Genomic DNA, 27014 nt, shown 5'->3' on the forward strand with positions numbered 1-27014 from the left:
TCTCATGGAAAAAAAGGGAGAAAATCCTGTGGAAAAAAGGGAGAGGATCCCAAATGCAGCTGGGCCATTTGGGAATTACTCCTGGGAGTGAAGAGCAGGGGCTTGAGTTTGAATCCTGGAATTCCAGCTCTGGAATCCTGGAATGGCCCCCGTTGGACCCACAGGGATCCTCGGCACAGAACACCCCGAGGATCCCAGATCCCGGGATTGTTGGGGTGGGAAGAGCCCTCTGGATATCCCACAGCCCACCCAGGGCAGGGACACAGCAGCGTGTCCAGGTGGGTTTGGGATGTTCCAGGTGGGTTTGGGATGTTCCAGGTGGGTTTGGGATGTTCCAGGTGGGTTTGGGATGTTCCAGGTGGGTTTGGGATGTTCCAGGTGGGTTTGGGAAGTTCCAGCAGGAACCAGGCAGGCAGGGCTAAGGACAGGGAGGTTCTTGAGGAAATGGTGCCTCCCTGCCTTGGCATTTCCAGGAGAATTCCCAATCCAGCCCCACCGAGCTCAGCCCTGAGGGTTCCTCCCTTCCACATCTGCAAGGGAAAAGCTTCAGGAGAGTGGAGAGAACACATTCATGACCAAGGAGAAATCTAGAATTTATTATCCAGCGTTCCAAGTGTTCATTCTCCAACATTCCAGAGCAAAGATTCTCTCCTTAAAGTGCTTTTTTCACGTGTGAAAATGAGCAGCTTGGACCGAGGCTGCTCCGCGCGTCCTTCTCAGACTCGTGCTGGGTTTGCTTTGCAGCAGGTCTCGAAAAGGAAAACATTCACACTCGGGAGCCTTGGAGCAGGGAGAAGATTCCTGGGAATCATCCACGCCAAACCTCCCCCAACCATCGCAGCTGCCGCAGGGAGCTCCCAGCACGGCCTGAGCCGGGGCTTGCGGCAGCTCAGGCTTCTGGTCACACTCCCTGTCTCCACCTCTGCCCTTCCCAGAGGATTCGTGTAGCATTTTCAGGGGTTTGCTGTTGGGGAAGGGGAGCTGGAGGCGGTGAGGGAGCGGTGGGAGGTGCTGACAGCTCTTGGGGCAGGATTCCAGAGCGGGAGCGGGGCGGCCGAGCACGGCGTGGGAAGCAGGACGGGCTGCGGGGACGTTCCGTGGGATTAGTCCTGCTGGACCCGGAACGTCTCGTAGTCCTCTGGGATGGTGTCTGAGGATTGGAGCGAGGAGAGATCAGGGGCAGGAACAGCAGGGCAGAACGGGCTCCCGTTCGCTGCCCCTTTCCCGTGCAGGTGTGGAGGGGTGGAAAGGGAGGAGAATTCCAGATCCACCTCTCCGAGCTCACCGTTGCAGCGGTAGCGGAGGTTGGACCAGATGATGTTCTCCTGGGAGAAGCAGAAGACCCCGAGGCGTCCCCCTCTCATGGTGGTGTCCAGGACAACTCCGGTGTCTGCCACCACCTCGGGTCCTTCGTAGAACCGAGCCCTGGAGGGGAACACGGCCGGGAGTGACGGAGCTCCCCGGGCCCAGGGATGCTCTCCCAGGGGAGGCTGGGGCAGCCTGGGACCGGGGGATTGTCCCTTCCAAAACCATTCTGGGATTCCTGAGGCTGATTTTCCTGCTGGGAATGGTCCTGCCCTGAGCCTCACCTGATGTAGCCGACCTGGGGCCGGTGCTGCAGGAACCAGCGGTAGGAGGTCTTGTCCTTCCAGCCCGAATTCCGGGGGTCTTTCCAGAGCAGCTTCACCTGGTCCATGGTGTCTCCCGTGTGCCACAGGGAATTCCGGAGGTATTCCCCAGGGCCTGTCTTGGATTTCACTGCCTGGGACAGAGGAGAGCCTGCTCAATGTGTGCAGGAAGGATTCAACACGGCCGCTTAGCCCGGGGCAAAAACCCACCCGAGAATTCCTTTCCCAGGGCTCCTTTACCTTCAGCTGAATCCCCGGCTCCGCCACTGCCCGGAAGGGATTTGCCTGCCAGTAGGTTTGCTCCATCTGCTTCCACATCACCACGTAGAAGCTGGAGCTGTCCTGGTAGCCGAAGATGAAGCCGGCGTAGTCGTCGTCCGTGGCCGTGTTGACGTGGAAGGTGCCCTCGAAGTCCACCCCGTTGAAGGCCGTGTACCCTGCCAGGGCAGAGACAGAGACTCTGCATCCCGGCAGGAAACAGAGCCGGGATCGGGCTGGGGAGGAGGATTCTGCCCAGGGGAATCCGGGCTCTGTGCCCCAGAGGAAATGGTGGATGGAGGAATGAAAGCTGCAGTGAGTGATGGTTATCCCAAGGGAAAAGGGAAATTCCTCACCTACAGCCAGGCCGGGGTCGCTGTTCATGGTCTGGACAATCTCCATGCCCTGGGAAAGAGGAATTGTGACTCCTCAGTGCAATTCCAGACACAGCAAATTCCCTCTTGTGCTGCCCCTGGGCTGTGACTCTGGGATTTGGGCGCTGCAGAACCACAGAGGCTGCGGAGCCCTTCAGGGAAAACCCTCCAGGATCACCCCCAGCTGGAGCTGTCCCCACCTGGTTGAGGACGATCCAGTTGGGGTCGATCTGGGCGTCCCCCTCGGGGTCCAGCACCACGGTCTGGAAGGCCCTGAAGTCGGTGAGCGTCACCTCGGCGTTCTCGGGGCAGACGTCGATCCTGTCGATCACCATGTCCCTGTCGAAGTCATCCTCACACAGGTTCCCAACGCCGTCCCCTGGGCACGAGGAGGAGGAGGAGGAGGAGGAGGAGGAGGAGGAGGAGGAAGGAGCCTGGAGCAGCAGCTCCTGCCCTGGGTTTGCTCAGCCTCGGGCACCAAGGGACTGGGACACCCCGAGGAGCTGCAGAGAAACCTGGAGGCTTCTGCTGCTGCCAGAGAAACCCCTCAAAGCCCAGAGACCTCTGGGATAGAGAACCTGACCCCAAACAGGATCCCAAACCTGACCCCAAACAAGATCCCAAACAGGATCCCATACAGGATCCCAAACCTGACCCCAAACAAGATCCCAAACAAGATCCCAAACAAGATCCCATACAGGATCCCAAACCTGACCCCATACAGGATCCCAAACCTGACCCCAAACAAGATCCCAACATGACCCCAAACCTGACCCCAAACCTGACCCCAAATAAGATCCCAAACAAGATCCCAAACAGGATCCCAAACCTGACCCCAACTTAACCAAACCTGATCTCAAAGCTGACCCCAAAGCTGACCCCAAACCTGATCTCAGACCTGACCCCAAACCTGACCCCAAATAAGATCCCAAACAAGATCCCAAACCTGATCTCAAAGCTGACCCCAAGCCGACCCCAAGCCGACCCCAGCCCGATCCCGACGCTGGCTCTGTGGACACCTGCAGGTGTCACTGGCTGGAGTCAGCCCCAGATTCCTGCGGATTCCAGCGCTCGGAGCTCTCCCGGGAACCCCGGGGGGATCCATCCCTCACCATCCGAGTCCTCCTGCCCGGGGTTCGGGACCAGCCTGCAGTTGTCGGGGCCCGGGGGTCTGAAGTCCGGAATTCCGTCATCATCATCATCCTCATCGCACTCATCTCCCAGCCCGTCCCCGTCCGTGTCCACCTGCGAGCTGTTGGGCACCGTGGGGCAGTTGTCCCGGGAATCCTGGTGCCCGTCCCCGTCGCTGGGGACAAGGGAAGGGCCACGTCAGCCAGGGCCACCAGCTCGGGGATCCCCCCCGGGGCTGGGACCCTCGGCTGGAGCGGCAGGATTGGGAATTCCGGCCTTAAAGGGATGTGGGTCGGGGGTGTTCCCGCTGGGATCGGCTCCGGGATCGCTCCAGGGGTCACTTTTGGTGAAGTCTGAAGGAAATTCAACCTCTAAAGTTTTTATAGGGGAAGGCCAAGCCGGGTTCTCGCAGCCCTTCGGTCCCTTCGACCCCGGGATTTTGCGCCAATAAACAGAAATTTTAATTTCTGCAGCTCACCTGTCCTGGTTGGTGTCACAGGCATCTCCCACCAGATCGTGGTCGGTGTCTTTCTAGAAAAATAAAGGAAGAAAAATGGAAATTTTCCAGAGGAAAAGGCAAGAAAAAGAACAGAGAGCTGCCAACAGCAGGGGAGTCCTGAGGGAGGTTTTGGGGGGATTCTGAGGAATTCCAGCAGTGGGAGGAAGGGAGAGCCCAGAGTGCCAAACTTTGTCCCTGGCTGATGTTTGCTCCAGAGGGAATTTCCTTCTGTGCCACAGCGGGGTGGCAGCTGGAATTGTCACCTGGGCAGGGCCTGGGTGTTGTGGGGTGACAGGAGGGGCCCTGCAGGACTCAGAATTGTCACCTGGCATTGTTGGGGTGACAGGAGGGGCCCTGCAGGACCCAGAATTGTCACCTGGCATTGTTGGGGTGACAGGAGGGGCCCTGCAGGACCCAGAGCGGGGGTTCTGTACCTGGTCAGGGTTGCTGAGGGTGGGGCAGCTGTCACAGGCGTCCCCCACGCCGTCCCCGTCCCTGTCCCTCTGGTCAGGGTTGGGCACTCTCTTGCAGTTGTCCATGGGGTTTTTGATCCCTGGAAAACAGGGGACAGTGGATCCACAGAAATCCAGGGGGTGAAATCATGGATAAAGCAAGGATTTCAGGATTTGGGAGCGGTGTTTGTTGGGATTCCCGGCTGCTGGGAGCGGTTTTTGTGCTCAGCTGGGTCCCCAAAGCCAGCCAGGTTCGTCCCCAGCCCAGGGGACAGCCCTGACACCCCCAGCCTCGAGCCAGGAGCTGCAGGCGCCTGCGATATTCCCAAATTTCTCCCTTAAAACGCAGCACGGGGCAGTGAGGGACAATAAAAACCACAACAAATCCAAGCTCCGAGCAGCTCCCGGGCAGGGGACGCGGGGACAGCCCGGTTTGTCAGCCGGGAACGGGCTGATCCCAGCGGGAATCCGGGATGTGCCCGGCTCTCACCGTCCCCGTCCATGTCATCGTCGCACTCGTCCCCTTTGCCGTCGCCGTCGATGTCCCTCTGGTCGTTGTTCTTCACCTGCCGGCAGTTGTCACACGCGTCCCCGAAGTTGTCCCTGTCGGCGTTGCGCTGGTCCGCGTTCCGCGTGTACACGCAGTTGTCCTGCGGGAGGGGACGCGGCTGCCACCGGCACGGACCCCAAATCCCCCCGGGGCTCCTCCAGAGCCCGCAGCTTCCTCGGCCGAGCCCTGGGGCCTCAGGGAACCCGGAGGGAATCCACAGCGGGAGCTTGGGATGCACACTGGGAACTTGGAATTCCCAGTGGCGCCTCGGAATTCACACTGGGATCTTGGAATGCACACTGGGATCTTGGAATTCCCAGTGGGGCCTCGGAATTCACACTGTGACCGCTAAATTACCAGAGACCTCGGAATTCCCACTGGGATCTCTGAATTTGTGCTGGGACCCCTGAATTCCCCCTAGAACCTCTCAGTTCCCAGTGGGACCTTGGAATTCCCATTGGGACCCCCTGAATCCCCCCTGGGAGCCCCGAATGGCCCCCGAAGGTGCTGCAGGAGCCTGGGAAGGGCAGCAGGGCCCGAACCTCGGTGTTTGGGATCCCGTCTCCATCGGCATCATCATCGCAGGCGTCCCCGATGCCGTCCCTGTCCGCGTCCTCCTGGCCCGAGTTGGGGACGGTGACGCAGTTATCCTGCCAGGAGAGGCACAGGGATGCGGGAACCTCCCCGCAGCTCCCAGCAGCGCCACGGCCTGCCGGGATTATCCCCGGGGGGATAACGGGAATGAGATTCCCGGGTTTCCCTTCCTCACCTTGCGGCATTTCTTGTCGGAGCAGCGCTGCTTCTCGTCGGGGACTCCGTCGATGTCCGTGTCCTTCCCGCACACGTAACCATTCCCTGCCCAGCCCACGAGGCACTGCAACGGGACACACAGTCGGCCACGGCCCTCCCAAATCCAGGGATTTGCGAGGGAAACGGCGCCGAACGCTGCAAATGCAGGGATGCGAAAGCCCGCAGGGAAATGAGGTCCGGGAGAAGCGTTCCTGGAATTTCTGCTGCTCGGATTTCCCCGCTGCTGCTGCGGGGAGCGAGCGGCAGCAGCAGGAGCTGGGCTGAGGATGCTGAGGGGATTCTCCCTGCTCAGATCCAGGGAATTCCGTGCCCGGAGGATTTGCAGCGCTTCAGGGCAAAGCGAAGCCCCAAAAAGCGGGAGCAGCCCGAGGAGGAGCAGGGAGGGTTTGGGAAGGGCGATCTCCAGGAGAGGGCAGTGGCAGACCCGGGATAGCAGCGCGGGGTGAGGGAACGAGGAAGAGCAGCGGGACCCCAATCCCGGGAGTTTGGGATCGGACCAGATCGTGGGGGAATCAGAGCACACCCCAATTGTTGGGGGGGTTGGACCAGACCCAAATCCCGGGGCGGGGTCGGAGCGGGACCCGGGCACAGGAGATGGGACCCGAGCCAGTCTCGGGAGATGGGACCCGGTCCCGGTGTCGCTCTGACAGGACCCGGTCCCGGTGTCGCTCTGACAGGACCCGGTCCCGGTGTCACTAGAACAGGACCCGGTCCCGGTGTCGCTCTGACAGGACCCGGTCCCGGTGTCGCTCTGACAGGACCCGCTCGGTCCCGGTGTCCCCTCCGGGCCGCACCTGGCAGGACAGGGAGCCGTCCCTCTCCACGATGCACTCGGCTTTCTCGTGGCACGGGCTGATGTCGCCGTTGGGGCAGCGCCGTGTCCCCGCGGGGGGCTGGCTCCGGCAGCCGCTGCTCTGGTCCCCCACAAAGCCCGGCTTGCAGGCCCCGCATTTGTAGGATCCCTGCGGGGAGAACGGGGAGCAGCTCTGGGAATTCCACCCCAGCCCCTCCCCGCCCTGCCAGGGAACAATTCCTGCCCAAGATCCCATCCTTCCCTGCCCTCTGGCACTGGAGCCATTCCCTGGCTCCTGTCCCTCCATCCCCAGTCCCTCTCCAGCTCTCCTGGAGCCCCCCCAGGCCCTGAAGGGGCTCTGAGCTCTCCCTGGATCCTTCTCCTCTCCAGCTGAGCCCCCCCAGCTCTCCCAGCCTGGCTCCAGAGGGGCTCCAGCCCTTGGATCCCCTCCGTATCCCTGAGGATTTACCCGAGTGTTGATGCAGATGGAGTTTGGGACACAGTTGGTGGCAGCTCCAGTCTCACACTCGTTGATGTCGGTGCACACCTGCCCAGGAGGACCAGGACACACCTTTACCTTCCCTGCACCCCAAATCCCGGGATGTCAGCGGGGCCAGGAGCAGAAGCAGAGCCCTGGCACCCCTCACTAGCCCAGGACTAGGAAAGCTTCAGGCAGATCCCAGCAGGATTCCAGCCTGGGAACAGAGCCCCGAGCTGAGCCGCTGGAATATCCTCACTCTGGAAGGGTGATTCCATGGATTTGGAAGCTCAGTGGCTGCATGCCGTGAGCAGCCCCAAATTCCCAGAGCCACATGTGGGACAATTATCCCTAAAAACCCCAATCAGCTGTTGGGATTTTTAATCTGCCTGGAGCTGTCAGAGACGCTGGGAAGGGGTGGCAGCAGCTGTGTGGACTCTGCAGGAAGGATTCCCATTCCCACTCCCACTCCCACTCCCATTCCCATTCCCATTCCCACTCCCACTCCCACTCCCATTCCCATTCCCATTCCCATTCCCATTCCCATTCCCATTCCCAGAGGGGTTGGGATGCTCTGTCCAGCCCCAGTTTGGCACAGGGGAGGTGGCTCTGGAGCTCAGGACATCCTGGGCGCTCTCCTCTCCCTGGAATCACGGAATCCCAAAATGATTTGGGCTGGGAGGAGCTTTCCATCCTCCCATTCCCACCCCCAGGGACACCTCCCACTACCCCAGGCTGCTCCAAGCTGGCCTGGAACCCTTCCAGGGCTGGGAATTCCCTCCCAATCCAGAACCCCGTCTCCCATCTCCTCCCTTCGCAGACCTTGGAGCCGCGGAGGGGAGACAATTCCCAGCTCCGGAACGTTCCGGGCTCTCACCTGCTTGTTGGCCCTGGCGAAGGCCATGCCCAGCCCTTCCAGCGGCTCTCCGGTGAAGCCGGGCGGGCAGGGATCGCAGCGGAAGCCGGGGTTGGTGTTGATGCACTGCACTTTTGGGAAGCAGGGGTTGGCGTTGCACTGCAACGAGACAGGAGCTGCCCAGGGCTGCGCCAGAGCTCGCATTTTGAGTTTGAAAGAAGAGAAAACGGCGCTGGAGCCCCTCGGGGAACTTCCAAAGCTGTTCCAGCCGTAAAACAACGGCACTCTGAGCTCTGGCTCTCCTCAGGTGACACCAGAGCACGGGCAGGGAGCTGCTCTTGCTTCACCTTTTCCTTCCTGGAACCCTCAGAGTCCAGGGAACCGGACAATTCCACACACTCCCTTTCCAAAACCTCTCCCAATGCTTTGCTTCCCCCAACGCTTGGTTATTTTCCCTGGATTTTGATGCAGCACAGGAATACAGAGGATCCCATATTTTGACAATCCCAAAATCTCCCACGGAGCCTCCAGCAGGTTTTTAAATTGAACCGAGGTTCTGTAGGAGTGGGATGGGCATGGTTTGGGAAGCACAGAACTCAGGAGCCCTCCAAAAAAAATCCATGGATGAGCAGAGCTTTGCACACACACAGAGTTTAAAATTGGTGGAAAGCCACATTTCCTTAAAAAAAAAAGGATTTCCTGAGAAAATGACACAGCAAGGTTTGATTTAGGGGCAGAAACAAAGCCCTGCGGTTAAAATTTGCTGTTTCAAGAATTACTTGGGAATTGTTTGATCCCGTTCCACAGCTGATAAATCTTATCCCCAGCAGCTCCTCGGCACAGGAGAGCGCTCTCCTCTTCCCAACTCCGCTCCCTGTGTGCCACCAACCTCGGGATTTATTTCCCTGGGAGAAACCCCGGGCAAACAGACCCGAAACCCTCCGGAGGGGCTGGGACGGAATTCCAGCATCCCTGGGAATTGCAGCGGCTCCGGGGGCAGCATTGCAGCGGTGGCTGCAGGTTAAAGGGCTGCAGGATTCAGGGATGCAGGGATGCAGGGATGCAGGGATGCAGGGATGCAGGGATGCAGGGATGCAGGGATGCAGGGCCACAGGATTCAGGGATGCAGGGATGCAGGGATGCAGGATTCAGGGATGCAGGGATACAGGATGCAGGGATGCAGGGATGCAGGGATGCAGGGATGCAGGGATGCAGGGATGCGGGATGAAGGGATGCAGGGATGCCGGGATGAAGGGATGCAGGGCTGCAGGATGTAGGGTGCAGGGGTGCAGGATTCAGGGCTGCAGGATGCAGGGATGCGGGATGAAGGGATGCAGGGCTGCAGGATGCAGGGATGCAGGGCTGCAGGATTCAGGGCTGCAGGCTGCAGGGTGCAGGTTTATTCACCTCGTTGATGTCGCTGCAGTGGGTGCCGTTCCCGGAGTAGCCGGCGGGGCAGGGCCCGCAGCGGAAGCCGCCGCCGCTCTCGGTGCACGGCACCCCCGGGAAGCAGGGGCTGGGAACGCAGCGCTTGAACTGGGTCATGGTGACCCCGGGACCCGTCACCTCCGGCCGCATGCCTGGGGGACAGCGGGGTCAGGAGCGGGGTGTGACAGAGCCACCGGAACGTCCTGGGGTGTCCCAGAGCCACCGGAACGTCCTGGGGTGTCCCAGAGCCACCACGGGGTGTCCCTTCACCCCCAGCCCAGCTCTGGGGTGTCCCTTCACCCCCAGCCCAGCTCTGGGGTGTCCCTTCACCCCCAGGCCAGCTCTGGGGTGTCCCTTCACCCCCAGGCCAGCTCTGGGGTGCCCCTTCACCCCCAGGCCAGCTCCCCAGGGGGAGCAGCAAAGGCTGGGGGTGAAGGGGTGGAAGGAGCCCCGGGGAGGGTTTGGGGATGAGGGGCTCAGAGCACAGACCCCCCCTCCCCCCCCGGCAGTGCTGGGCTGATCCCACCGGGATTAACGGGATATTGGGAGGGAATTCCTGCCTGGGAGGGTGGGGAGGGGCAGGGATGGAATTCCCAGATCCCTGCATCCCTGGAAGTGTCCCAGGCCACCCTGGTGTCCCTCCCATGGCAGGGGTGGCACTGGGTGAACTTTAAGCTCCCTCCAACCCAAACCATTCCAGGACTCTGGAATTCTGGGGGGTTGCTGGAAGGAAAGAGAAGTTTTTGGAACCCCCCCAGCTCCCCTCGAGCCACGAGAACATTCTGGACACCAATCCCTGTGAGCTGTGGGGCCGGAAAAACAATCCCAGATATTGGGAATAGCCGTGATCCAAGCTGTTCCCTTTGGATCACAGCTGGAATTGCCGGAGGGGGCAGAGGAGCGGAGGACACAGCCCCGCACTCACCGCACGCATCGCACTCCATCACCGTGTTCTTCAGGAATGTGATCTCCTTGATCTGGGGGGGAAAACAACCGGGATGAGCCCGGGCCGGGATCTGCATCCCGGGATTCCCAGAGAGAGCAGAACAGAGCCGGGATCTGCATCCCGGGATTCCCGGGAGAGCAGAACAGAGCCGGGATCTGCATCCCGGGATTCCCAGAGAGCAGAACAGGGCCGGGATCTGCATCCCGGGATTCCCGGGAGAGCAGAACAGGGCCGGGATCTGCATCCCGGGATTCCCGGGAGAGCAGAACAGGGACGGGATCTTCATCCCGGGATTCCCGGGAGAGCAGAACAGAGCCGGGATCTGCATCCCGGGATTCCCAGAGAGCAGAACAGGGCCGGGATCTGCATCCCGGGATTCCCGGGAGAGCAGAACAGGGCCGGGATCTTCATCCCGGGATTCCCAGAGAGAGCAGAACAGAGCCGGGATCTGCATCCCGGGATTCCCAGAGAGCAGAACAGAGCCGGGATCTGCATCCCGGGATTCCCAGAGAGAGCAGAACAGGGCCGGGATCTGCATCCCGGGATTCCCAGAGAGAGCAGAACAGGGACGGGATCTGCATCCCGGGATTCCCGGGAGAGCAGAACAGGGCCGGGATCCGGATCCAAGGATTTCCAGGACAGAACAGGGCCGGGATTTGCATCCCGGGATTTCCAGGACAGCAGAACAGTGCCGGGATCCGGATCCAAGGATTTCCAGGACAGCAGAACATCGTGGCTGGGACTGCTCAGCTCTCACCCAGCAGCTCCTGCCCCAAAATCTGGGGATTCCCTGGGAATTTGGGGGGGTTTCATCCCTTGGGATTCATCCCCTGGGAATCTGGGGGGGTTTCATCCCTTGGGATTCATCCCCTGGGAATCTGGGGGGGTTTCATCCCTTGGGATTCATTCCCTGGGAGCTGGGAGCATTCATGAAATAAAATAAAATAAAAAACAAAACAAAACAAAACAAAACAAAACAAAACAAAACAAAACAAAACAAAACAAAACAAAACAAAACAAATTAAAACAAATTAAAATAAATTAAAATAAATTAAAATAAATTAAAATAAATTAAAATAAATTAAAATAAAATAAAATAAAATAAAATAAAATAAAATAAAATAAAATAAAATAAAATAGTGGCAAGAGGGGAAAGAACAAACAGGAAAATCTGCTGGAAGGGAGCACAGGAATGATTGCTGGAGGCTGCCAGGAGCCCTGGCTGCCCTGATTCCCAAAAAACACTGGGTTTTTATGCAGAGCCTGGAATGTGAGAGGAGCTCCGATGTTTTTGCAGGATTCCAGCTCCCTGCCTCTGGAATGGCTCCATTCCCACCGGGAACAGCAGCAGAATGAACCTTTCTGTCCCCCCAGAGAGAGAACCCAAATCCTGCTTCAAATCCTGCTTCAAATCCTGCTTCAAATCCTGCTTAAAACAAGGGAAGAGCACCCAAGGAATCCCAAATTCCCAAAAAAAACCTGCTGGAGCCAGGAAAGCTTTCAGGATTGAAGCAGGAAAAGGGAAGGCAGAGCTCGGTGGGAACACAAGAAAGGGCTGGGAGGGCTCCTGCAGCTCCCAAATTCGGCCTCTCCTCCCATCTCCTGAGCCCACAAAACCAAGGAAAAAGGGAATTTGTTCTCCCATCCTGCCACATCCCGGTTTTAAAGCTTCACTCTCCGCGTTTGCCGGAGAATTCGGGAATTCAAAGGAACTTCCAGCGATTCCAACTCTAATTCCCAACTTGAGTTCTTCAGGTTGGGTTTTTCCCCCGGCTCAAAGCGGGTTTTTTTACAATTTGAAGGTTTTTTTCTCACCTTGAAGTTTATCCCAAGGTTTTTTTTCCAGCTGGAATTTTTTCCCAACTCGAAGGGGTTTTTTTTTTCACCCTGAATTTTTTTCCCAACTTGAGGATTTTTCCCAACTTTATTTCCCTTTACAAACCACCTCTGGATTCGCTTTTGCAGCGATAATCTGCTGCTGACTCCACACAGGAAACAGAGAATTCCCAGAGCTCAGGAAATCGGGAATTAGGGCCAGGAAGCAGCTCCTGAATTCCAGAGGGAGCAGAGAATTCCCAGAGCTCAGGAAATCGGGATTTGGGAATTTTTCACCCACCTGCTGCTTCAACAAATCCCGAACTTCCAGCAGCACCCGGTTGGTTTCCCTCATTTCTTGCAGCATTTCTGGCCCGACCTCTCCTCCTAAAAAAATCCAAAATCGTTGGAAAAAATCCCAAAGGATCCCAGGTTTGTGATCCAATGGATGAAATAAGCGAATATTCGGGATTCAGCCTCCACCCCAAGGAGATTTTTTGGCTGGAATTTGGGATTTGCTGTGCAGGGAGCAGCTCCGGGCTGGAACAATCCCTGATCTTCACACTTGGGATGGGATTTGGTGCCAAAAGCAGCAAATCCCGGATTCCGGGCTGGGAAAAGCCGGAGCTTTTCCCAAGTGTGGAAAAGGGGCCCGGCAGCTGCTGCCTCCTCTCACCTGTTCCCAAGGAATTCCCTGGATTCCTGCTGGAGGCGGGAGCTTTGCGGGTGGCGGCACTTTGGAGTGGCCGGCTGGGATCTTTGGGATACAAAGGACACGGGTGGAGAGGAAAATCGGGAATGCTGGAGGGATGGAGCAGCTCCAGGAAAATCGGGAATGCTGGAGGGATGGAGCAGCTCCAAGGGAAAATCGGGAATGCTGGAGGGATGGAGCAGCTCCAGGAAAATCGGGAATGCTGGAGGAGCAGCTCCAGGAAAATCGGGAATGCTGGAGGAGCAGCTCCAGGAAAATCGGGAATGCTGGAGGAGCAGCTCCAGGAAAATCGGGAATGCTGGAGGAGCAGCTCCAGGGGAAAATCAGGAATGCTGGAGGAGCAGCTCCAGGAAAATCAGGAATGCTGGATGAGCAGCTCCAGGAAAATCAGGAATGCTGGAGGGATGGAGCAGCTCCAGGGAAAATCGGGAATGCTGGAGGAGCAGCTCCAGGAAAATCAGGAATGCTGGAGGAGCAGCTCCAGGAAAATCGGGAATGCTGGAGGAGCAGCTCCAGGAAAATCGGGAATGCTGGAGGAGCAGCTCCAGGAAAATCGGGAATGCTGGAGGAGCAGCTCCAGGAAAATCGGGATCCCGTTATTCCATGGGGATTTGGGGCCTGCAGGGTCCCTTTGGTAAAAATCCGGGATCTCCCAAGGGAGGGAGGGATGGAGCTCGTGGCTCTGGAATTCGGGGATTTTTAGGGATAATTTGGGAGTGAAAACATTGCTGGACACGGAATTTAATTCAGGGATTCTCCCAAAATCCCAGTGTCAAATTCCCTGTTGGCCATGAGGATGCACAACCTCATTTCCCTGGGTTTATTCCTATAATTCCTCATTTTATTCCTATGATTTCTCCATTTTCCCTCAAATTTCTCTATTTTTCCTATAATTCCTCATTTTATTCCTATGATTTCTCCATTTTCCCCTCAAATTTCTCTATTTTTCCTATAATTCCTCATTTTATTCCTATGATTTCTCCATTTTCCCCTCAAATTTCTCTATTTTTCCTATAATTCCTCAGGATTTCCCCCATAATTTCTCATTTTTTCCTAGAATTTCTCCATTTTCCCCAAAATTTCCCGAATTTTTTCCCCACATTTTCTTTCTTTTTTCCCCCCAGATTTGCCAATCCCCCTCACCTCATTTACAAAAAAAACAGGAATAAATCCCAAAAAACCCCTCTGTGTGTCCAGGAGGGAAAATCAGCTGGAATTTGGATTTAATAAAAATTCCTCATTTCCAGGAACCTCGTGGATCTTCCCCCCACCCCCCCCAAAAAAAAATCAAAAATAAAAAAGGATTTGGGGAATATTTGTAATTTCTCCCGTAAATTTTGGATTGGGAATAATTTGGATTTCCTCCTGGAGCTGAGAATTCCCCAAAAGCAGAGTTTGGAGAAGAGGAATTTGGGAATTTATCCCTGAAAATCCAAGGATGTGCTGGGATATTTTTTTTTTTGGGAATATTTGGGGTTTTTTTTCACTTAAATCAGCTGGAAAATGCAAATTAATTCAAAAGGTCTCTGGAAATTCTTTACAAAACTCAAGAAATATTTTAAAAATATTAAAAGATTTTAAAAAAGCTTCACCCTTCAGGAGGAAAATGGGAAAAAATAATAAAAAAATCTGATTTTATAGAGTTTTCCTATAAAATCCAACATTTCCAGGCTCCAGCTGGAATATCCTGGAATATTCTGGAATATCCTGGAATATTCTGGAATATCCTGGAATATCCTGGAATATCCTCACTCCCTGCCCCCTTCCAGCCCTGAGCATTTTCAGAGCAGCCTGAAAAACCTCTCAGAAATCAGAGTTGGGTCAGAATTAAATCAGATTTAAATCAGATTTAAATCAGATTTAAATCAGTGTGAAATCAGTGTGAAATCAGAATTAAATCAGAATTAAATCTGAGTTAAATCAGAGTTAAATCAGAATTAAATAAGAGTTAAATCAGAGTGAAAACAGAGTTAAATCAGCATTGACAGCATTAAATCAGTTAATCAGTTAAGTCTGAGTTAAATAAGGGTTAAATCAGAATGAAATCAGAGTTAAATCAGAATTAAATCACAATGAAATCAGAGTTAAATCAATTAAATCAAGAGTTAACTCAGAGTTAAATCAGAGCTAAATCAGAATGAAATCAGAGTTAAATCAGGGTTAAACCAGCAGTAAATCAGAGTTAAATCAGGGTTAAACCAGCAGTAAATCAGAGTTAAATCAGTGTTAACTCAGAACTAAATCAGAGCTAAATCAGAATGAAATCACAGTTAAATCAGAGTTAAATGAGAGTTAAGTCAGAGTTAAATCAGAGTTAAACCAGCATTAAATCAGAATTAACCAGCATTAAACCAGCATTGACTCAGAATGAAATCAGTTAAATCAGTTAAATGAGAGGTAAGAGTTAACTCAGAACTAAATCAGAGTTAACTCAGAATGAAATCAGAGTTAAATCAGGGTTAAACCAGCAGTAAATCAGAGTTAAATCAGGGTTAAACCAGCAGTAAATCAGAGTTAAATCAGGGTTAAACCAGCAGTAAATCAGAGTTAAATCAGTGTTAACTCAGAACTAAATCAGAGTTAAATCAGGGTTAAACCAGCAGTAAATCAGAGTTAAATCAGAGTTAACTCAGAACTAAATCAGAGTTAAATCAGGGTTAAACCAGCAGTAAATCAGAGTTAAATCAGAGTTAACTCAGAACTAAATCAGAGTTAACTCAGAATTAAATCAGAGTTAACTCAGAACTAAATCAGAGTTAACTCAGAACTAAATCAGAGTTAACTCAGAATGAAATCAGAGTTAAATCAGGGTTAAACCAGCATTAAATCAGAGTTAACTCAGAACTAAATCAGAATTAAACCAGCATCAAATCAAAGTTAAATCAGAATTAAACCAGCATTAAATCAGAGTTTAATCAGAATTAAACCAGCATTAAATCAGAGTTAAATCAGAGTTGAATGAGCATTAAACCAGAGTTAAAAGAGCATTAAACCAGAGTTAAACCAGCACAAATCCAGGGTTAAACCCGAGTGGAAGCAGCCCCCAGGCCTTACCAATCCTCCTCTGCTGTGCCAGGCAGAGGGGGCAGGAGAGGAGCAGCAGCAGCAGCAGAGCCGGGCCCATGGTGAGCTCTGGAGCCTCTCTCCCCATCCCTGCTCCGATATTTATGGAGCAAATTCCTTCCCCCGGCTGCTGGGACAGGCCTGCACGTCATTCCTGGCTGCTCCTGCACCAGAGCCCTGCAAAATAAACAATGTGAGAAACTCATCACTGGAGGAGATGAAATTGCCTTTTTTTTTTTTTTCTTTTTTTTTTCTTTTTTTTTTCTCTTTTTTTCATTTTTTTCTCCTTTTTTTTCCCCTTTTTTAAATTTTTTCCCTTTTTTTTCCTCCCCTTTTTAAAATTTTTTTCCATTTTTTTCCCTATTTTTAAATTTTTTTTCTCCTTTTTATCCCTTTATTTTAAATTTTTTCCCCTTTTTCCCCCTATTTTTCCCCTTTTTTTCCCCTTTTTATCCCCCTTTTTTCCCCCTTTTTTTCCCCCTTTTTCCCCCTTTTTTCCTCTTCTTTATTTTTTCTCCTTTTCCTCCCTTTTTTTTATTTTTTTTTGCCTTTTCTTTGCCTTTTTCCCCCTTTTTCCCCCCCCTTTTTTCCCTTTTTTTCCCTTTCCCCCCTTTTCCCCCTTTTTTTTCCCCTTTTTTTCCCTTTCCCCTCTACTTTTCCCCTTTTTTTTTCCTTTTTTCCATTTTCCCCTCCTTTTTTCCCCTTTTTTTCCCTTTTTATTCCCTTTCCCCCCCTTTTTTTCTCCTTTTTTTCCCCCTTTTCTTATCTTTTCTCCTTTCCCCCCCCTTTTTATAAATTTTCCCCTTTTTTATTATTTTTTTTGCCTTTTTTTGGTGCTAATTAAGGATAGAAAATTCCAGAATTCTTCTTGTGTTTGCTTTTGCTTTTGCTTTTCGTGTTTTTTGAGGGGGGTTTTGAGTCCAGAACTGCAGAAAAATCTTCTTTAAACTCCCCAAATTCCAACTGCAGAGCTCAGAATTCAGGGAGAATCACTGGCTCGGGATTTTATTCCCAAATCCCCACCCTGGAATTTGGATTTCGGAATTTGGGATCAGCCACATCCTTGGAGTGGGGGATTTTTATTCCTGAAGTGCCGAAATGAGGGGAAAAAGGGGGAATTTGGAGCTTTTTGTCTCCATCCAGCATTTCCCATCGGGAAACACAGACAGGATTGAGAAATCCACCCCGAGGAAAAGCTGGAAAACCTCCCAAGAATCTCCCAGTTCCAAGAAAAATCCCATTTTTTTGGGAGTTTTACCTGCCAGGAGAGGCCTGCAGACAAATCCCTGCTGGAACATTCCCAGGATTTTGCCTGGAATTGCAGCGGGAGCAGCTCGGGAGGAAATCCCAGGAAACAGAAGCTCAGTCTTTAAAACGTGGGAGCAGCAGGAATTTGGGATATTTCCAGAAAAATGGGATTTTTTATTCCCTGCTTTCACCTCAGACCTCCCATGCTCCAGGTCCCTGTGGAGACTCCCAAAATAAAGAGAATATTCCCGGTTTGCTGGGCCAGGAATGTTGGGATTTGTGGATTTTTCCACTTTCCAGCAGTAAATTCCCACTGGGAATCCGGGAATTTGGACTGGGTGAGGTTTGGGTGGCTCTGCTGGCACATCCAGGATTTCATCCTTGTGGGATCAGAACTCGGGAATTTCTCAATTATTTCTGGATAAATCAGCCCCCAGTCATTATTATTATTATTATTATTATTATTATTATTATTATTATTATTATCATTATCATTATCATTATCATTATCATTATTATTATTATATTGTTATTGTTATTGTTATTGTTATTATTATATTGTTATTATATTATTGTTATTGTTATTGTTATTGTTATTGTTATTATTGTTGTTATTATTATTGTTATTATTATCAATATAATTATCATTATCATTATTATCATCATCATCATTATAATCATTATTATTATCATTATCATTATCATTATTATCATCATTATCATTATCATCATCATTATCATTATCATCATTATTATCATTATCATCATTATCATTATCATTATCATCATCATTATTATCATTATCATCATCATCATTATCATCATTATTATTATCATTATCATTATTATCATCATTATTATCATTATCATCATCATCATTATCATTATCATTATCATCATTTTATTTTAATTATTTTTCTTACTATATTTATTCTGATTTATTTTTTATTTATTGTAAAATTGTATTAGTTAATAATAATATTATTATTGATACAATATTATAACAAATAAATAAAATAGCAATGATGATATGATGATAATGATAATAGTAATAATAATAATTATTATGATAATGATAATGAAAATAATAATGATAATGATGATAATGATAATGATGATAACAATGATAATAATGATAATGAGAATGATGATGATGATAATGATGGTAATGATAATAATGATAATAATGATGGTAATGATAATGATAATGATAATGATAATAATTATAATAATGATAATAATGATAATGATAATGATAATGATAATGATAATGATAATGATAATGATGATAATGATGATAATGACAATGATGATGATGATAATGATAATAATGATGGTAATGATAATGATAATGATGATTATGATAATGATAATGATGGTAATGATAATAATGATAATAATGATAATGATAATGATAATGATAATGATAATGATAATGATGATAATGATGATAATGATAATAATGATAATAATGATGATACTGATACTGATACTGATAATGATAATGATAATGATAATGATAATGATGATAATGATAATGATGATAATGATGATAATGATAATAATGATAATAATGATTATAATGATAATGATAATGAAAATGATAATGATAATAATAATAATAATAATAATAATAATAATAATAATAATAATAATAATAATAGGAAGAAGAAGAATAAGAAGAAGAATTATTAAAAATAGGATTTTTCCCCCTGATGTCCTGGGAAATCGGATTTCTTATCTGCATTTTCCAGCAATAAACGAGGAGTGAGTGAAGGAGAAATCCCACAGGGATCAAATCTTTCACCCAGAGCTGTGAAAATTGGGATTCATCCAGCAGGGAAGGGCAGGAGCAGCCAGAAAACTCCGGAATTTTCCCATTCCCAAGGAAAGGCAGCAGTCCCTGGGAGAAGGAAAAACAAATTATTGCACAGAGGCCTGATGGGGTGTGAAGATAAAGGGTTTTACTGCCAAGAAATCATTAAAAAAAGGAGTTTTTAAACCGTGGAAAAGTCCTAAAAGCACAGAAAATAAGGGATGGAATTCCCATGGGATGAAAATTCCCATGGGAACAAAATCTGCTTTGGTGGGGGGCAAAGAGAGCCCCAGGTCCTGCAGCACAAAAACCCTGGGATTGTGGAATTCTTCGGCTTGGAAGGGTTCAAATCACCATCTCCAGATAGCAAATGGTCTTTTGAGATCTTTAATTGATTTTTATGGATTTTTATTGATTTTAATTGATTTTATTGATTTTTTTATTGATTTTTTATTGATTTTTAAGTGATTTTAAATTGATTTTATTGATTTTTTATTGATTTTTATTGTTTTTTAATTGATTTTTAATTGATTTTTATTGATTTAAAATTGATTTTATTGATTTTTTATTGATTTTTAATTGATTTTTAATTGATTTTTATTGATTTAAAATTGATTTTTAATTGATTTTTAATTCATTTTTAATTCATTTTTAATCGATTTAAAATTGATTTTTAATTTATTTTTAATTGATTTTTATTGATTTAAATTGATTTTAAATTGATTTTTATTGATTTTTATTGGTTTTTATAGATTTTTAATTGATTTTTAAATGGATTTAAGTTGATTTTTATTGATTTTTATGGATTTTAAATTGACTTTACGTTGACTTTTAATTGACTTTACAATTTACAAAAGCTGACATCACAAACTCACAAACAAACAACAAAAATCCAAGCTCCTGCTGCCTGAAAGTGGAAATATTTTCCATTTCTGTGTTTTGAACCGGCCTCTGCCAAGTGAAGGACAAAAGTCAGGAGAAGGAAAATGTTATTTTTCAGCCTTGGAAGGTTCTAAAAATAAATGGAAAACATCTCTGGCCTGGAGATGGGGTGAGGAGAGTTTCACACCAGCGCAGTTCTGGTGTAAAAAAAACAAATTATGGAGGAGATCGAAGGGAAAACTTCAAAAAAATTTCTTCTTTTCCTCCCACTTTGGGTTTCCAAAGGTTTCTCTTCCCTGCTTTTAAATGTTTGCAGTCAGGAAGGTGAAATTCCTGCTGTTTAATGGGAATTCAAGTTTGTTTTTGTATTTTTTTCAGCCCTTTCCTGCTCTTTTCATTCCCCAAGGACTCGAGGAGCAGATTTGGAAAACTTGTTTTGTAATTCCATGCTTTCCTAGGGTCCTGGAATCCCCAAAAAATCCCAATAAATCCCAATAAATCCCAATAAATCAAAAAAAATCCCAATAAATAAAAAAAAATCTCAAAAAATCCCAATAAATCCCAATAAACCAAAAAAAAATCCCAATAAATCAAAAAAAATCTCAATAAATCCCAATAAATCCCAATAAATAAAAAAAAATCCCAATAAATAAATAAAAATCCCAATAAATAAAAAAAAATCTCAAAAAATCCCAATAAATCCCCATAAATCAAAAAAAAATCCCAATAAATAAAAAAAATCCCAATAAATCCCAATAAATCAAAAAAATCCCAATAAATAAAAAAAAATCCCAATAAATCCCAATAAATCAAAAAAATCCCAATAAATAAAAAAAAAAATCCCAATAAATCCCAATAAATCAAAAAAAATCCCAATAAATAAAAAAAAATCCCAATAAATCCCAATAAATCAAAAAAAATCCCAATAAATAAAAAAAAATCCCAATAAATCCCAATAAATCAAAAAAAATCCCAATAAATAAAAAAAAAATCCCAATAAATCCCAATAAATCAAAAAAAATCCCAATAAATAAAAAAAAATCCCAATAAATCCCAATAAATCAAAAAAAAATCCCAATAAATCAAAAAAAAATCCCAATAAATCCCAATAAATCAAAAAAAATCCCAATAAATAAAAAAAATCCCAATAAATCCCAATAAATCAAAAAAATCCCAATAAATAAAAAAAAATCCCAATAAATCCCAATAAATAAAAAAAAAAATCCCAATAAATCCCAATCAATCCCAATAAATCCTAATAAAAATGATGCTTGGAAGCCCAACCTGACTTGAAAGAACCATCCTGGATCCCAAAGTGCCGGTCCCTGTCTTCCTCTGCTGGTGGCCCAACTTTTCCATGGCTCAAATTCCATCACCAGGGAAGAAATCAGCTGGAAAAATAAAGGATAGAGTGAAAAAAATTAAAGGTGAAGTTAAAAAATGAAGGATAAAGTTGAAAAAAAATGAATGAGAAAGTTAAAAAAAATTATAAGGCTGAAGCTAAAAAAAAAAAAAACCAAAATTAAGGATATTTTAATATAGGATGGCTATTTTAATATAGGATATTTAACTATTTTAATTAAGGATAAATTGCCCAATTTAACTCCAGATTAAAGGGGAAATAAAAGCATTAAAGTGGTTTTAAAAAAATGTCTTTAATGCCTTGATTTCCTGAGGAATTCGGAGCTGGAGACACAAAGCAGACGGCAGCAGGCTGGGACTCCTCAAAGCCCAGCCTTTCACGGATTATTCCATGGATTATTCCACGGATGGGCCGGATTCCCACGGATTCCTGGATTTATTTCTGATCTTTGCACCACTCGGGGTGTTTATCTCGGACAGCTCCTCTCCGTTATTAATTAAAGCAGCTCCGAGCGGATCCCGTGGGAATCTGTTTGTTGGGATTGTGTTTTAGCAACGGATGGACTGGGGATTTGGACGGGATTGGGGAATTCTGCTGGTGGAGGATTTTAGCAGCAGGAATTTGGGTTTGTTTTGTCTGGGAGCAGGGGGAAGAAATGTGGGATGAGAAGGAGGCTCCTGCCTCCAGCTCCAGCGGTTGTTTCCGTGGAAATTTTGGGAATTTGCAGATGGCAGTGTGGAATTCCGATTTCCTGATGGATTTGCTCCTGATGGATGAAGTGGCTCAGGCTGTGGATCACAGAATTCCAGGCTGGTTTGGCTTGGAAAGGCCTGAAATCCCATCCAGTTCCACCCCCGGGACAGCTCCCACCATCCCCGGCATTCCCAGGGATCCAGCTCATCCGGGAATTCCATCCCAGCCCCTCCCAGGGAAGAATTCCTTCCCAATATCCCGTTCAAGCCCGCCCTCTATAAATTGGAAGCCCATTTGTTGCAGGGTAAGAATAATTTGATATTTTCTCCTCTTGTTGAAGTCCAGTTTCCCTCCTGATGTTCCCTGGAATTCCGTCTTTGTCCCGTGTCCTTCCCAACGTGGGCCAGGGAAATCAGCTGCCCACACCATGAGTGCTACCCCGGATTTTTGGGATGAAAGTGCAAAAATTCTCTGCTTTTTTTAGTGTCTTTCCCTAAAAGAGGAAGGTTTGGGGGAAGATTCCTCTCCTCCAGGAAGAGATGGATCCGGAATTCCAGAGCTGGCGGGGCTTTGGCCCTTCCAGGCTCCTCTGAAGCTGCTGAGCCTTGGAGTGACTCAATTCCAGGGCTGGAGAGAGAATTCTTCCTTCCTCGGGATGGGAATGGGGTGAGGAAAAGCCAGTCCTGGCCTGGAGGGAATGGGAATGGGGAAAAGGAAAAGGAGAAAAGGAGAAAAGGAGAAAAAAAGGAGAAAAGGAGAAAATGGAAAGGGAAAAGAGAAAGGGAAAGGGAAAGGAGAAAAGAGAATGGGAATGGGGAAAAGGAAAAGGGAAAGGAGAAAATGAAAAAGAAGGAAAGGAGAAAAGGAGAAAAGGAGAAAAGGAAAAGGAGAAAAGGAGAAAAGGGAAAGGGAAAGGGAAAGGAGAAAAGGGAATGGGAATGGAGAAAAGGAAAAGGAGAAAAGGGAAAAGGGGAAAAGGAGAAAAGGAGAAAAGAAGAAAAGGAGAAAATGGAAAGGGAAAAGAGAAAGGGAAAGGAAAAGGAGAAAAGGAGAAAAGGGAAAGGGAAAGGGAAAGGAGAAAAGGAAAAAGAGAAAAAGAAAGGAGAAAAGGAAAAGGAGAAAAGGAGAAAAGGAAAAGGAGAAAAGGAAAAGGCAAAGGCAGTCCTGGCCTGGTTCCAGTGGATGCGATGGGATGGAACACGGAAATCCAGTCCTGGTCTGGTGGGAATCACCTGAGAACCAGCAAGGAATGGGCACGGGGTGGGATGAGATGGGATTTAGGCCCTTCCAGCCCAATCCAGGCTGGGGTTTGTGGGATGAAAAGGGAGAACTGGGGAGATCCTGAGCTCCCGGAGCTCGGGGAGCAGCGGGAGGGATCCATGGAGACCCTCCCGGGGCCGGGTCCTTGCAGCACATCCCGGGAATCTGCTCGGGAACAGCAGGAGCAGGGATCCCGCATCAGCCTGGACACGATCCTGCATTAAAGCAGGGATCGGGAATCCTGGATCCGGGATCTCCTCTGTGCCTCCCGACACTGCTGCTCCCACCCTGGTGATCCCAACCCTTCCCAAATCCCCGAGCCCTGCGGGAGCCGGGAGAACACCTGGAATTCACCTGGAAAGTGCCACAAACTCCCGGCAGAGCCCGAAGGGTGACAAATCCCGGGGGATGGGATGGATCCCATCCTTCCCAGCCTCTCCAGGAAGGAGCCGGGGGTGGGAATGCGGGAATGCGGGAATGAGGGAATGGTGGGAATGTGGGAATGCGGGAATGCGGGAATGGTGGGAATGCGGGAATGTGGGAATGTGGGAATGCGGGAATGCGGGAATGCGGGAATGAGGGAATGGTGGGAATGCGGGAATGCGGGAATGCGGGAATGTGGGAATGTGGGAATGTGGGAATGGTGGGAATGGTGGGAATGCGGGAATGTGGGAATGCGGGAATGTGGGAATGTGGGAATGGTGGGAATGCGGGAGTGCGGGAATGCGGGAATGTGGGAATGCTGCCAGAGCCACCCAGCTCCAAGCCATTCCCCGGCGATATCCATGGCGCAATCCCAGCCCCGGCAGGGTCGCTGCGAGCCCGCAGGAAGCGGCCGCATTTTTTCCTTCACTATTCACGGCGTTTTCCAGCCGGGATAATGAAGGTTCCGAGCTCTGGATGAAGCTCGTTTGGAACAATGAGCTCCTCTTCCTCCAGCAGCCAGCGGGAGCTCAGACACGCGAGGAAACCGGGAATAATTAACTGGAATTGTGCTGGAAAATCGGGGAAGGCTGAGGGATGTTTTGTCTGTGAGAGATGCAAAGCCATGAAGGCACTGCTGGGAATCGTTGGGACATTAATACTCAGAACATTCAGGTTTTCCCACTAAAAGCCCTTTGGCTGTGCCGTTCCTTTTTTTTTTTTTTTTTTTTTTTTTTTTTTGGGAAAGGGATTTTCTCCTGCAAAACACCTCCCAGAGCCATAATGACAATAACACAGATTTACTGCTCCGTGTTCCCAAAACACCCCGGCATGGCAGAGCTTAAAAACAAAAAACTCCTCTTGGAAGCAGCCCGGCTTTTTCCTTTTCCCCTAAACCACGCATCCCACTGTGCTCACAGCTCCCGAATTTTGGAGTGCAGGGGGCTGCAGGAAGGGAGTAAACAGGAATTGGCTCCTGGCGGGCAGGACTGGAAGTGCTCAGGGCTCTGAGATCACGGTGGAGGTGGGCAGACAGCACGTCCACGCTTTAATAGCTCTGGGAGCTCTCTGAGGGAGCTTTGAGCTGCCTCTGAACGCATCCCAAGGATTGGGAGCTCCGAAGGAACATCTGGCACTGACCCCTGGATGGGCAGAGCCCGGCAGCTGAGGGAGCTGGAGCTGCTGGAGCCCCGGGGGGGCTGGGGGTGCACAGAAATTCACGTTTTGGGGGGGAAAAAATGGCATTTCTGGGATCCTGAGGGTTTGGTGTCCTCGGGTTGGTGACACCCGGCATGGATGGGACATCCAGGACAGTTTGGGGACATCCAGGACAGAGTTTGGGGACATTCAGGACAGTTTGGGGACATCCAGGACAGCTTGGGGACATCCAGGACAGCCTGGGGACATCCAGGACAGTTTGGGGACATTCAGGACAGAGTTTGGGGACATCCAGGACAGAGTTTGGGGACATTCAGGACAGTTTGGGGACATCCAGGACAGCTTGGGGACATCAGGAACAGTTTGGGGACATCCAGGACAGCTTGGGGACATCCAGGACAGAGCTTGGGGACGTCCAGAACAGAGCCTGGGACATCCAGGACAGCCTGGGGACATCAGGGACAGCTTGGGGACATCCAGGACAGAGCCTGGGACATCAGGGACAGCTTGGGGACATCAGGGACAGTTTGGGGACATCCAGAACAGTTTGGGGACATCAGGGACAGCCTGGGGACATCCAGGACAGCTCCTGTCGCTCCATCCCAAGGAGAAAATTCCCCCCCAATAACAGGGACAGGGAGTGCGGCCAAATCCAGGGAAAGGGAAATGTTCGGGATGGAACTGCAAACGTTGTTTTTTCCCGGGGAGCCGAGGAATGGATCCCTGGGGACGGAGCTGAGCACATCTCCCAGGGAAAAGCGGGATTTCAGCCTGTCCTGCCCCCAGGGATGAAAAGTGGGGAGCTGGGAGCCGCCTTTCCCAGGAATTGTGGCCCCCAGAGCTGCCCTTTCCGTGGGCATCCCAAGGGAATTCCCGGAGATTTTTCCATGCCGGGGCTTTTCTTAAGGAAACCTGCCCAAATCTCCTGAACACACAGCAAAAAACAGCCTCTAATTAATTCATTAATCAAAATTAATGCCGCTTTTCTTGCCTTTTCCTCTCACTGACCACAAGGAAACCTGCCCAAATCTCCCGAACACACAGCAAAAAAACGACTTCTAATTAATTCATTAATTCAAAATTAATTTTGATTTTCCTTTTCCTCTCACTGACCACAACGGGGGCTGGGGTTTCCCCTCCCGATTTTCCCTTTTTCCATTTAAAAACCCCTCAGCGAATCCAGCAGGAAGAGATGTGGGATAATTGAACAGCTGGAAAGCAGCAGAGGCAGCGATCGGGTCTTTTCAGGACACCAGTGATCAAAGAGGTGCTCTGTACAAAGGATTTTGCAGCCAGCTCTTGGCAGGAGACAGAAACCTTTTCCCTGCTGGAAATGAGATTTAAGTTGTAAGGAGAGGAAGAAAAGGATCGATCACTTTGTGTTAATTCCCTTTCTCCCAACTGGAAATGCCGAGTGGGACAGAGAAAAAGGGGGGGAGATAAATTGGTTATTGAATGTAATATTCTCTGTCTCGTCTCAGGAAGAGATTAAATTCACTTAAATTCGCTTAGATTTGGTTTTAATAGGAGTCATTTAACACTTGTGTGAGGAAAAAGGGTTTTTTTCTTGTATAGAAAAATGGGGAAAAAAACCTTTCTGAATTACAGTGAGAATTCTCCAGGATAGGTGGGGTTTTGGGTTTTTTTTGCTGTGGAATCGGGAGGTTTGTGAAGAGCACAAAGAAAAGAGGGATAGAGGAAATTTTCCATGTTGTCCTTTGAAGTGGTCTCGTTATCCTTAGGCAAAATGAGAATGTTGAATAAGAAAATGGATTTATTACAAAATTCCTCCTCTTCTGGGGGTGCTGGAGCAGAGCTTTTTGCTCCATCATTTTTACCTGTCCCCCCCTTTTCAGCTCCTATTTCATCCCCAGCAAACCAGAAGGAAGTTTCCTTCCCAAAAACTGCTTCTAATTCCTTGGACAGACCCTGGTGTGTCAGTTCCTCACCCTGCGTCCCCTTCCCAGGGATCTCCTGAGGTTTTCCAGAGGTTTTCCAGCAAGGATGGTCCTGGCTGTGACCAGGATGAACCCACAGAGATGCTCTGGGCGTGGGGAAGGACAGGGAGAACTTTTTCTCTCTCCGAAGAAACATTTCTTCCAATGAAAAGATAAATTTCCAAATAAAAAAGAGAGAGGAATTTCCCAGAAATAAAAACCTGGGGAACAGTGGGAAACACTTCCATGCAGGAGAACCTTCTCAGTCTGGAGCTGCAGCTCCATCCTGAAGTTTAATTAACAAATATCAATAAAACCAATTCATTGAAGAGGTTCAAACAAACAGGAAATGGAAATGTGGAAATGCTCATTTCACCCTCTCATGGCTTTTGGGACAACCACTGGCTCCCAAATCCATCTTTTTCCTGGCTGCCACCCCCT

General features: G+C 48.8%; 1 protein-coding gene across 2 annotated transcripts; it reads right to left on the bottom strand.

Annotated features, from left to right (window-relative positions):
- Positions 1 to 572: 572 nt before the first annotated feature.
- Positions 573 to 15904, bottom strand: COMP (cartilage oligomeric matrix protein). 2 transcript variants are annotated; one of them, XM_014260333.2, is made up of 20 exons: positions 15785 to 15904; positions 12695 to 12775; positions 12320 to 12405; positions 10183 to 10234; positions 9237 to 9409; positions 7851 to 7988; positions 6965 to 7042; positions 6497 to 6664; positions 5662 to 5766; positions 5435 to 5542; positions 4833 to 4992; positions 4325 to 4443; positions 3870 to 3922; positions 3373 to 3566; positions 2461 to 2639; positions 2243 to 2291; positions 1869 to 2065; positions 1590 to 1762; positions 1286 to 1425; positions 573 to 1150 (listed from the first exon to the last, which is right to left on the bottom strand). In XM_014260333.2, the coding sequence occupies exons 1-20, from the start codon at positions 15879 to 15881 to the stop codon at positions 1104 to 1106; spliced, it is 2397 nt and encodes a 798-aa protein (XP_014115808.1). In that variant the 5' UTR covers positions 15882 to 15904; the 3' UTR covers positions 573 to 1103. The 2 variants fall into 2 exon arrangements, with proteins under 2 accessions (XP_014115808.1, XP_005531720.2); XM_005531663.3 differs by lacking the exon at positions 12695 to 12775 and having other exon boundaries at positions 15785 to 15903.
- Positions 15905 to 27014: the final 11110 nt, after the last annotated feature.

This window comes from Pseudopodoces humilis, chromosome 28 (assembly GCF_049639895.1).
Source record: "Pseudopodoces humilis isolate 2021_Gansu_Grassland_sample_001 chromosome 28, ASM4963989v1, whole genome shotgun sequence".
Classification (NCBI taxonomy): Eukaryota; Metazoa; Chordata; class Aves; order Passeriformes; family Paridae; genus Pseudopodoces; species Pseudopodoces humilis.

Coding starts and splice junctions, on each gene's coding strand:
- COMP (XM_014260333.2), bottom strand. CDS start 15,881: ATGGGGAGAGAGGCTCCAGAGCTCACCATGGGCCCGGCTCTGCTGCTG. Junction 10,235..12,319: donor GGGATTTGTTGAAGCAGCAG/GTGGGTGAAAAA, acceptor TTTCCCCCCCAG/ATCAAGGAGATCACATTCCT. Junction 5,543..5,661: donor CCGACAAGAAATGCCGCAAG/GTGAGGAAGGGA, acceptor CTCTCCTGGCAG/GATAACTGCGTCACCGTCCC.